The 12,684-nt window shown below is 41.9% G+C and overlaps 1 protein-coding gene across 8 annotated transcripts in view; it reads left to right on the top strand.

The window, feature by feature from the left end:
• Positions 1-12,684, top strand: part of rad51b (RAD51 paralog B) — a 475,671-nt gene that overhangs the window by 379,905 nt on the left and 83,082 nt on the right. For 7 of the 8 annotated variants that reach the window (XM_048600139.1, XM_048600138.1, XM_048600141.1 and 4 more), the window contains exon 10: positions 2,203-2,281. The exons of the other annotated variant lie outside the window; for it this stretch is intronic. In XM_048600139.1, the coding sequence (XP_048456096.1) occupies positions 2,203-2,281 (79 nt within the window). The remainder of the gene's footprint in view (positions 1-2,202; positions 2,282-12,684) is intronic. 8 annotated transcript variants of the gene reach the window in all.

The following is a 12,684-nucleotide window of genomic DNA, read 5'->3' as shown; positions in this document are numbered from 1 at the left end:
GGGTTCAGTTGACAAAGAAAATGTGTTAGCCAAAGGTTTGATGATCTTTCAGCACCCTTGCCCCAACACAGTGCAAAATCAATCAAAGTGCGCACTTTGATCACTTTTGACTGGGTGTGCTAACCTGTCCATTGAATATACACAGTATTAAGCTCTGTGATACCACTCCCAGTTTAATAGTCTGGTAACCCACACTGTTTGGCAGGAGTTGTATTGCTCTTGATACATCCTGTTGACATTCACTGCTGAGGTGTGTACACATGAATAACAACCATTTGGCTGTGGACTGAGCTTATGTCCTTCGAGTAGAGGCGTGATCTTATTGAGGCCTTGAAATGATTAACCAATTTGGTAGGCTGGATAGAGATAAACTGTTTTATCTGGTGGGGACGTCCAGAACAAAGGGACATAATCTCAAAATTAAAGGCCACTCAGGAATGATGTCAGGAACCACTTGTTCACATAAAGGGCAGTGGAAATTTGGAACAAAAAGCTGGAAGGCCAGTTGATAATTAAAAGAAACAGATTAATAAATTCTCAGTATTAAGGGATGCATGCGCCACCTGAATTCTCTCTTTATAGAAACTGGACTGAATAAACGCTAGGCCAAGATGAGAAACAGGCTTCATACTAACAAGTGGTTTATTCAAAGATATGCAAACTAACAGTAAATACTTGGTATAGTACAATATGCTTTCCTCTGGCAAAACAGTAGCTTATCTCCCTCAGTATCTCTCTAGGTTTAAGATGGCTAAGATAATTTTTCTCTCGTAACCCTTCAACTTTGAAGTTTGAGATCCTCTGCTTAATTAACAGACATTCAGTAAATCAGAGAGAGAGAGATTGCCTGAAGCCTGATATCTTGGAGATGTAGACAAGGCCCAAAGAACCATTCAATCAATGCATATTTTTAAATGTCATCCATACTTGGCAAATGCTGGCATTTATATATCACCTTTAATGTAAAATACATTGTGTTTCACAAGAGCTTGATTGAGTATTTAGCCAAAGGAGGAGATAATGTTTTAAGGCAGAGTTATATAGATTCTCAAAAAGCAAGGGGTGAAATGTTATCAGGGTAGACAAGAATGTGAACTAATCATATCAACCATGACGTTATTGAATGGCAGAGTGGGTTCAAGGGCCTATCATTTACTCCTGCTTCTAATTTGAATGTGCAAGAGTAAAAGCCTTGCAGTTGTTTAGTGCCTTGGGAAGTCTTTGCAGTCGGTAAAGTATTTTGGAAGTGATTGTTGAAATGCAGGAAGTTTTGGGATGGGTGCCCAAAAGCCTGGAAATCAGTTTATGACTTTAGATGTAAAATAAAGCAAGAGGTTGCTACTGATGCAGAAAAATTGTTTAGGAAAACATTGTGGATTTTGGGATGCAGGCAGCACAACCGCCAATGATAGAAGACTGAAATTTAAGGATATACAACAGGCCATAATTGAAAGAATGCAAAGAATTGATGACACTGAAGCAGTGAAGGGGTCAAATGGGGTAATGGAGCGATAGAACTCATTGTTATCTGCATAAACCTGGAAAGTGGTCCAACATCAGTGGATGCAGTCAAGAAGGTGTGAGATGAAGAGGGACCAAGAGTGGAATCTTTGAGGATTACAAAGATGTCAGTGTGGATGGGAAGAGAAGCCTTGAAGGAAGATACATAGGCTTTATGGCTGTTAAGTACAACAAAGTGCACTATTTAGTTAATTTAGTGAGACTATAATGATAGCTGATGTGAGGAATGAAAATTTCACAGTCTGAATTGGGAAATACCGATTTTATTTAATCTCTAAGCTAATGAGATGTGTTCAATGGGTATTGTAGAGGGACCTTCAGTATAACTGGTAATTTACATGACTGACCATCCGTTGTCCAGACCTTACTTTCTGCATAGAGTGTTTTAACAGTTTGTTCCATGAAAGGTCCATATCATGCACAACCCTCATGGTGAAGAGCACGTGCAAGTAAATTGCTGCCACACACTCTAGAGCAAATATATAAGTACTGTATTCAATATTGTGTTTACTGTGGGCTGCAGAAGAGTGAGGATTGGTAATTTTTGTAATTACTTGGAAGTAGGCAAAAGTAATACAAGAGGCAGCTATTGCAAACGTGCTTTCTACAGATTTGTTTTTCTGAAGACTCTTCATTCTGTTTCCTTCAACTCAACATTTCTTCTATGCTGTTTTGTCACAGATGATCATTGCAAAGTCACCACTTGCTCCGTTTGCTGTGTTTATTTTTACCATTCAGGATGAAGGTCTTGTCCTGCAAGGTAGGAATCTTCGGAGAATTTAAAACTCTTAAACTAGACCGACATGTGAGATTTGAAAAGGGAAACTGTGCTTTCATAATCAATTGAAAAATATTTAGGCAATGTAATTACAAGTAAATATGTAATATACACCTTGCTCTGCTTGAGGCAGTGTTCTCAGACACAAGTGGTAGTAAGTACTGTACGCAGGTTATAATGCTAATAGAATTATTAGCTGATGGGAGCCTCTTGTAATTATATTTGCCTTCGTTTGTGCATCAGTTATAGCAAATACCTGTTTCTGTTTTACAGATCATTCACCAATTTTTGTTGAGTACTCTTGTTGGGCTATATTAGACTGGTGAACAGAAAGGGATTCCTGATGCATTTGTGTTCATGCAGTGCTCCTAGTTCTATAGAAGGTTCAAGAATGTTCTTCCTTGACCAGTTTGGTCTGGTATGATCAGCTGTACAACAGAAGGTGTTGCTAGGATGTTTTAGGCTGAATTCAAAGTCTTGCAAAGTATTCACAGTTTGTGCTTCACACAAACCAATTTACACCTTAATTCATTTTCATTCTGTCAATAAATCCATATATTCTTCTCTTCTTCATGCTCATTTAGCTACTCCTTAAATGTAGCTAATTCACATCAGCAACTTGCTTTTAGCACATTTCATATTCTAACCACACTTCAGGTGAAGAATTTTCTCCTGAAATTCCAACCAGATATTTTAGTAACAAACTTATGATCCACAGGTTTGATCTCGCTGACAACTGCAAGCATTTTGTTTACCCCATCATATTCATGAATACCTGTATTGGGTTTCCTCTTAGACATGTTATGACCAAGGAGTGCACTGTATCTCTAGACCCACTACTCCACATGGGATTGTGTAAAATAAAAATGCTTTTTCCACTTGCGAAGATTAAATATAATATCCGTATAATATAAATGTAATATCTGTATCAGGTTTAAAACAAAAAGATCTACCTACCTGATTTCTTAATAGACACAATTATTGGTTTAGTATAAAACAAAACTTATTTGGTAAAGACGTCAGTAATGATGAAATGTTGGTCCCCTTAAATATCCACAAAACACAGACACAAACACACAAAAGCCCTCTTCAGGAATATAGAAAATGAACAAATTTTTCTGCAGAGATGGGCTTTCTGAAAAATACCCTTTGACCAATGGGTTATTCTTGAAGGCAAAAGGATAAAGTATAGAATGTTCCAGAGTCTATTGTTCTGGTGTGATCAAGTCGCTAATCGTGTATCTTTGTCTAGGATGTCACACAGACACAGACACCACTTGTTTAGGAAATACAGTTTTGGAATGTTTCTGCAATCACTGTTTCAAAGAAACAGGTAGATTTCAGCTGAACTCAACAAGGGGGTTTTCCTATCAGATCAGCTGAGCATCTGTTCTTTGCAAGTTTTCCTCCAACTCAGCTCATTCTTAGCAGGCAGCACAGTGTGGAGCTGGAGGAACACAGCAGGCCAGGCAGCATCAGAGGAGCAGGAAAGTTGACATTTCGGGTCGGGACCCTTCTTCAGAAATGGGGATGGGAAGGGAGCTGGGAAATAAATAGAGAGAGGAGGGGTGGGGCTGTGGAAGTTGGTGGGATGGTGATAGGTGAGTGCAGGTAGAGAGTCAGTCTCTACTCACCGATCCCCTGATAGCACTGCAGTTATCAACCTGGAATCAGACATCAAACTAGAAGGACTATTCATCGAATTCCAGCGAATGTGAAAGACTGGATTCAGAAGACACTTAAAGTTATTTTAAAGTTGAATAGGGGCATCCTCCCAGGTTTCCTGGCCAATATTCTTTGCAAAATCAACATCAATTAAAAGCAGAATATCACAACAAAATCATATCGCTGCTGCCCTTCCGACATTACAACAGTGACAATGCACAAATTTGATTGGTTGTAAATCTTTGTGGGATGTCCTTAGGTCATGAAAGGTGTTATATAAGTGATTTTCTTTTGTTTGGAAGTTTTAGCACATTCCCCAGGGCTGGCATTTTTACAGAGTTGTCTGTGACCCTTCAAGGTTCTGTGGCTCTTCCAAGTTTAGCAGCTGGGAATGATTCTGACAGTATTGACGGCTCTCCATTTAAAGATGGTAGCAGCAATCACAATTGCTGACAACCAGTGATGCATATAGTGCCACTGGAACCACTCAATAAATTGTGTTGCACCATCTTTCTTCCTGCACTCAATTCCTGAAAGTCTTGGGTCATCACAGCACCGTAGCCTTAGGAGAGGTGCAGATGCATAGTTCATTGCAGACATTCAAAAGTTGCAGTGGAAGTCATGCTGTTCAATCTCTAGCTTTGTGAAGATGTCACCTTTCCACCCACTTCACCATTGAAATATGTTGAACAGTGTGAAGTTACTGTACTTAAATGATGGACATGAAATAAACCTGATACGAAAGTCTGAGTAACCTTGTCACAACATTATAAGTATTAGTTACAGACAAGCAATCTCATCAATATCAGATGTTAACATTGAGAATTTTGGAGTCTCATTCCTTCGGCAATGAATTGTTGTTAGAAATTTTAAAAATGTTTGATGCACCTTCAACATTCATCACACCAAAAATTTACGTGTGCAAAAATAACTAACCAAAGGTAGGTACTGTTTGATGACCTGGCACAAAATATCCTTGATCGGTGAATTTTCTCATGCACTTCCACAGACAATAACAGATTTCTAACAGTTCCCCACAAGTACCATGGAATGCATTCCTAGAGGTTGGTCAGTGGTGTTACCATGCCATCAAACAGCCTCTTCTTCCCATCTTTGACATCTTCATAATTGTCATGGATAGAATTTGTTTTGTTTTAATAGCACGTGATCAATATATTTGTATATGTGATGTAAGGTGTGATTTTTTATAAAAATAAATATCATTTATTGCAAGTTTGGGTTCTTAGATTCTAGCATGGGTTTTCTGTGTGTCTGAAGTTAGTTGTTAATGTAAGTATTTCTGTAACCATGGTGATTTTTTTAAACAGTTTTGGAGGCTTAGCTTTAGAATGAATAGCTTCTTTGTGTATGGTTTTATGACCACATGAGGTAAACAAGGTCCAGCTTTGAAGATCAGGTGAGTTTTCCTTAAAGCTTGGGAGAAATAACTATAGCTTAGTGCTTTTCTTTAGTTTTACTTTGAGTTTTGAGCAGTCCTGTGAAGTCCTTGGATCAAGATAGCTGTATAGATCAGTGCTCCTGAGAAAGGAAGGTGTAATGAAACTAGATTACCTTAGAGTAAAGAGTTAGTATTAGTCCCAGATCAGAAATGTTGGGATAAAACTCTGAAAAGTTTACTTCAAGCTGAGTACGATCATGCTCAAGTATGTAATAGCTCTAGGAGGAATCCACCTGTAGATGTAACCTATTTGGACTTCAGCAAGACTTTTGATAAAATTCTGCTTGGGAAGCTTGATAGGAAAAGTAAGAGCCCACAGGATCCAAAGAAATTTGGCGAATTGAATCAATAATGGGCTGAGGGCAGGAAGCAGATGGTGAAGGTTGAGAGGTATTTTTCTGACTGGAAGCCTGTGTCCATTGGGGTGCCACAGAGATCTTGCTGTTTGTGGTTTATATAGATGAGTTAGACTTGAATGTAGGAGGGTTGATCAGTAAGTTTGCAGATAACCCAAAAATTGGTGGGGTGGTAAATAGGAGGAGGATAGCCTCAAATAAGAGGATATAGATGGGCCAATCAGAGGCAAATGGAATCAATCCAGATATGTGTGTGGTGGTGCACTTGGGCAGGAGAAATAAAGGAGAAATGAATGGTAGGATCCTGAGAAGCACAGAAGATTAGGGGGGACCTTGGCATGCAAGCATATTGGTCCCTTAAGGTATCGGGACAAGTGGATAAAGTAGTTAAGGCTGCATATGATACTTGCCTTGATTAGTCAGGGCACAGAGTTTAAGGGCAGGGAGGTTATGCTTGAACTGTATAAAATGTTGCTTAGGCCACAACTAGAGTATTGTGCGCAATTCTGGAATCCAAGTTATAGGAGGGATGTGATAGCACTGGAGAGGATGCAGAGGTGATGCAGCAAGATGTTGCCTGGGCTGGAGAGTTTCACTTATGAAGAGAGATTGGAGAGACTGGGGTGGCTTTCCTTGGAGCAGAGGAGGCGGAGGGAGGACATGATTGAGATGTATAAGGTTATAAGGGGCATAGACAGGAAGAAACTTTTCCCGTTGTTGGAGGAATCAATGAGCAGGGGGCATAGATTTAAGGGGCAGAAGGTTTAGAGGGGATGTGAGGGAAAACTGAGAATCTGGAATCGGGAATCACTGCCTGTGAGGGTGATAGAGGCAGAAACCCTTATAACATTTATAGAGTATTTAGATGTGGACTTACAATACCAAGGCATACCAGGTATGGGTCAAGTGCTCGAAAATGGGATTGGAATAGTTATGTGCTTGTTTTCAGTCTGCACATACCTAATGGGCTGAAGGGCTCTTTTCTGTGCTGTAGATTTCAATGACTTTATGACAATATCTTATACTAACTGCAGCCTCCCACTTATCATAATATTCTGTACTCACTGGAATCCTGTCCCTAAGGGCATTATGGGTCAACCTACAGCATGTAGACTGCAGCAGTTCAAGAAGGCAGCTCACCACCACCTTCTCGAGGGCAGTTAGGAACATGCAATAAATGCTGGCCCAGCCAGCGACACCCACATCCCATTAGTGAACAAAAAAAAACTAGTCTCCTATTCATCACAATGCCCTGCATTGACTGCAAACTTTCACAGAACACAATACCCTATTGGCCCCATTTTCCACAATACCCTGTACTAACTAGTGTCCCATTTGACACAATACCCTGTGCTGACTACAATCTCCTGTTTATTATAAAACCCTGTTCTAGCCTCCATTTACTACAATACTCAATGCTAACTATGTTGCCCATTTGATCCTTGGTGACTGTATTTTTACATACTGCAGTGTTCATGCTAGTTGCATTCTTCTTTACTGTCTACACTTTACACATTTGTAAGTTACTTATCTCAACACTAGTTTCAACTTTTCTACAGTCTTCCACACTAATCCTGACTCTCAGGCAGCACCATTATGATTGTTGTGCTGTAGGACTTTCACAAAACATTTTGTTTCCCAGCGGCAAAGGATTGTGATATAACAAGAGTGAAGATGTTTTTGCAATTCCTGAGCCTCGTTTGTAGGTTCTCGAGGTCTCTTACTCTTTCCTCGTGCTCTCTGTCTCTCTCTCTCTTTTTCTGAGTTCAAAACAAAGGTAGCAGCTGTTGGTCTTGCAGTGATCCTTAGCCCAAATTCACTCGGAGCTCCAATGTTAGAGAATGGTCAGACTTTGCGAGCAGTAGATTTAATAACTCTGCTCAGTTGAACATACAGCCACTGTGCAGCAACAAAAGAGGCCGCTGTTATTGCTGAGATCTCATTCGAGACGGCCTCCTCCTGAAGGGTTTAAATTGTTAGAACCGCTCCGCTGCTTCGTCGGGTGGGGGGCATCCTTTTTGATCACTGTGTGCCAAAAGACCATTTTACCAGCTGAATGACACAGATGAACACGCCCTGTCAGTGCCGCGTATTGAGCAGGCCGGCAGGGGTGACAGCAGAGAAGGTGGAACAAAATAACTTTGGGCGTGAGAGATTTCTGCTTCTCTCGCTTCACTGACCACAGAGGCCGGGAGCTTGCTCCTTGTTCACAGAGCCCTGGCTACCGGCTTTTCTTTACCCCATTCAGCCAAGTGTACTCACAGGGAAAGGCAGCATGCAAAGGAAACACTGCACTGCTTGTTTTTAAAGGAACAGAACGCTTGTCTTTGAAACTGCAGCCTGTCACGTTCAATAGTATTGATACTGTCTGAAGTCTTCTCCATACAATGTGTCACTGTCAGCCGCTTCATCGTTCTCACACAGGGCTTGTATTGAAGGCCCATGTTGTTGTTGTTGGTTCTGAGTTCTCACACCAGGAGTATTGTGAGACCCACCTCAAAATTAAATGCTTGATCTGATCCTTCCAGTTAATGTGACTGCTTGTGGCTTGCATTTGTATAGCACCTTTTACAAACTCAAAGCATCCCAAAGGGTTTTTCAGCCAATTAAGTAATTTGTGAAGTGTAGTCAGTGCTGTAATGTACAAAATGTGGCAGTCAATTTGCACATAGCAAGGCAACCCACACACACACACACACACACACAATGGACTAATGATAATATCATCTATTCCTCTGTTGTTACTTAGGAATAAATATTGGCCAGACACCAGGGATAACTTTCCTGCTCATACAGTCAGAGTCATATAGCATGATATAGACCCTTCAGTTCAACTATTTTCTGACTATATGCCGACTATGTTCCCAAACTAAACTAGTCTCACCTACCTGCATTTGGCCCATATCCCCCAAAACATTTCCTATTCATGAACCTATCCAAATGTCTGTTAAATGTTGTAACTGTACCTGTATCCAGTACTTTCTCTGGCAGTTCTTTCCACACACGAACCACTCTCTGTAAAAAAAAAAAAAGTTGTTCCTCATGTCCTTCTTAAAACTTTCTACTCTCACCTTAAAAATATACCCCCTTATTTTTGAACTTCCTCACCTTAGGGGAAAGACCTTTGCTATTCACCTTATCTATGCCCCTCATGATCTTTAGAATATTGTCCTGTCCATGTTTAATGTCCACTATACAGATTAGATGAAATCTCAGGATAATATCTCATTCAAAATAAGCCACCTCAAAATACAGCGCTTAACTCTGTGTGTAATAAAAGCAGAAAAGGTGGAAATAGTCAGCGGCCTGACAGTCTCCGTTCTGATGAAAGGTCACTGATCTGAAACATCAACTCTGTTTATGTCTCCACAGATACTGTCAGACCTGCTGAGGATTTCAAACACTTTCTGTTTTGATTTCAGATTTCCAGCAGCCACAGTAATTTTCCTTACCAGGACAGCGCATGAGTGTCAATTTTGTGCGCGAATTTCTGGAGTGAGACATGAACCCACAGTGTTCTGACTCATAGGCGAGAGTGCTACTGAACCACAGCTGACAGCAGTAAACCACAACAGTGTGATTATCAGATCATTTGTTTTAATGATGTTGAGCTCACTGAAGTACATTGGCTCCTGAATGAGTCACACTTCAATCTTAAACTTTCATCCTGGTTTTCAAATCACCCTTACTCTTCTGTTTAACATCTGATCCTTGTTTTTGAATCCACATTGCTTCTAGGTTTGACATGTCTCCTGAATGATGGCTCCTTACAGAGTACAGCCTCTCTCAGGATTGTACTGGTGTGTCAGCCTGGACTTTGAACCAGCAAGGTACTTGAAGTCACAGTCTCCTGATGCAGGCAAGACTGCTTCTAGTGAGCCACTGATGGCAATGTACTGGTATGAAGGAAGCAGAGTCTGTCCAGATCCTTTTTTGTTCATTCACAGTATCGTGGGTTTTGCTGGCTGGGCCAGCATTTATAGTCCACTCCTAGTTGTCCATCATGACCCTCTGCAATCCATTTGATATACATACACCCACAGTGTTGTTAGGAAGGAAGTTGCCAGAATTTTGACACAGCTACAATAGCAATATATTTCCCATTCAGGGTAGTCAATGGCTTAGAGGAGAGTTTGTAGCTGGTGGTGTTCTGCAGCCCTTGTCCTTCTAAATGATGGTGGTTGTGAGTTTAGACCTGAACAGGGAGCCCTGGGCGTACTTCTCACTCACCCTCAGAGTTTTGTCAATGGATTAAGGCACCAAGTTGTGTTACTGACTCATTGAGATATTCGCAGGTTTTAATCCCTGGTGTGTGCTGAGTTGTGCAGTCTTCACTGGGACAGCCATTGGAATGCTGTAGTTGGCATACAGCTACCAGGGGATAGGGAGATGAATTAACCAGATGTCCTGTCTCTGAAACACAACGTGTGTGTGAGAGACTGAATGTAGTTTGGGCTTGCTGCACTCCATAGTGAAATAGGAAAAGATCATTCCCTGTCCAAATATGTGAAGAAAATTCACTGCTGGATTGAGTAGATTGAATAAGAGGTCCAATATGAGATAATCTAACCACTGCCCATTGAATCCCCTACTATCAAAATCTTGGGATTACCATTGACCAGAAATTCAACTGGACTCACGAAGAAAATACAGTGGCTACACAAGAGCAGGTCAGAGGCTAATAACAGACAAATAGCTGACCTCCTGCCTCCCCAAAGCCTGTCCACCATCTACAAGGCACAAGTCAAGTGTGTGATGAAATACTCCCCTCTTGCCTAGATGAGTGCAGCTCCAACAATACGCAGGAAGCTTAACACCATCCAGAACTAAGCAGCCTGCTTGATTGGCACCAGATCCACAAGCATGGGCTCCCTTCAGCATCAACGCTCAGTCTGCAAGATGTGTTGCAGAAAACACCAAGGACCCAGGTTCGATTCCAGCCTTGGGTGACTGTCTGTGTGGAGTTTGCACATTCTCCCCATATCTGTGTGTGTTTCCTCTGGATGCTCTGGGGTTTCTTCCCACAGTCCAAAGATCTGCAGGTTAGGTGGATTGGCCATGCTAAATTGGGCAGGTTAGGTGGATTAGCCATAGGAAATGCAGGGTTACAGGGATGGGGTTGGGGTGCTGGTCTTTGGTGGGTGGATGTGGACTTGATGGGCTGAATGGCCTGCTTCCACACTGTAGGGATTCTGTGAGTGGCGGAGAGTTGTTGAATTGGCAGAAATTACAGTCAAATGGAACAAGGCCCATGGAGGGATTAGAAAGCAGGGATGGGAATTTTAAAATCAAGACTTTGCTTGACATTGTGCTTATGTAGCTCAATGAGCAGAGAGTGATGCAGAAAGAAGATTTGGTGAGAGCTGAGGCATGGGCAGCAGAGTTTTAGATGAGCTCAAGTTAACAGAGGGTAGAAGTGGGAGACCAGGCAGGATAGTGTAGAATAGCCAAGTCTGGGGAAAACAAAGCGATGGGTGAGGATTTCAGCAGCAAATGAGCTGGGACTCGAGTGATGGTTATTGAGATGGAAATAGACAGCCTTAATGATGACACAAGTATGGGGTAAGAAGCTCGGGAGAAAATATGACAGAAAGTTTGCGAAGTGACTGGTGCCTAGGAGAGTGGATGGAGTCAGTAGCTGGAGAACAATGGGCTTTCTGTGGTTGACCTGGGGCTCTGTGTATCTGCATATCCCTGCTCCATTTCGGGTGGCAGCATCGGAAGATGAACCAGAACCCCGTTGGTTGACTTGGAGCCAGGACCCATCAGTCGATGCCCGGCATCAATGGAGGTACAGGACCCGTGCAGCATGACCAGCTCCAGCTCAGAGGTGGTGGACATGGAAGCAACAGTGTCAGTGGCGGCAGAAAAGGAGTCCGTTGCCAGTACGCTGGAGACGATATCGGATGGCAGCGACTGGAGGAGCAGAGAGGGAAAGATAAACTTTTGAGGCTGTTTCAGTTTTAGTAATATCAATTTAATATTAATTTATTCAGTGTTGTACCATTTATGCAGTTTATTCGGTAATTTATTTTGCAATCCAAATAGCGCCCAAACATGGCGACATTATCCACTTTTCACTGTACCTTGGTACAAGTGACAATGGTAAATAAATTTAAACCTAATGTTTGGAGTGCTGATTGAAGTAATGACTTCAGTCTTAACGGTATTTATTTGTAAGAAATTTCGTGCTCATCCAGTATTGGATGTTGGAAAACGCTAATTTATCAGAATGGTGGTGGTAAGTTAGAGGTGGATGTCATCAGAGTACATGTGAAAACTAACACCGCGCCTTTGATAATTGCTGTTGAGGCACAGCTTGTCAATACGAAGTCGGTGAGTGGTCCAGCGATAGATTTTTGGTGAGGCCAGAGGTTAATTTGGCAGGAACAAGAAGAGAAGTCACTGCATGTGATTCTTTGGCTACTGCTAGATAAATAAGAATGGAAGCAGGTTGAGAACAGATCCACCCAGCTGGACAACAGTGGTCAGGTTTTGGAGGATGGTGTGATCAACAGTGTCCGAAACCTCGGAGAGATTGAGCGAGAATCCTCTCCCTAAGGGCACTGTGGGTCAAACCACACCAGGTGAACTGCAGCGGTTGAAGAAGGCAGCTTACCACCACCTTCTCAAGGGCAACTAGAAATGGGCAATAAATGCTGGCCAGCCAGCGACGCTGACGTCCCACAAATGATTAAAACAATTTTTAAAAGGAGGGCAAGTAGAAGTTGGAGACCATTTTTGACTGCGATAAGAGCAGTTTAATTCTGTAGTGGGCACAGAAACCTGACTTGGAGTGACTCCGAGACAACAAGGTGCAGGGCTGGATGAACACAGCAGGCCAAGCAGCATCATAGGAGCAGAGAGGCTGACGTTTCGGGCCTAGACCCTTCATCAGAAAAGGG

This window comes from Rhincodon typus, chromosome 8 (genome assembly GCF_021869965.1).
Source record: "Rhincodon typus isolate 14 chromosome 8, sRhiTyp1.1, whole genome shotgun sequence".
In the NCBI taxonomy this organism is placed as follows: domain Eukaryota; kingdom Metazoa; phylum Chordata; class Chondrichthyes; order Orectolobiformes; family Rhincodontidae; genus Rhincodon; species Rhincodon typus.
The sequence above is the reverse complement of the archived record's forward strand: the minus strand, read 5'-3'. Positions and strand labels throughout refer to the sequence as shown.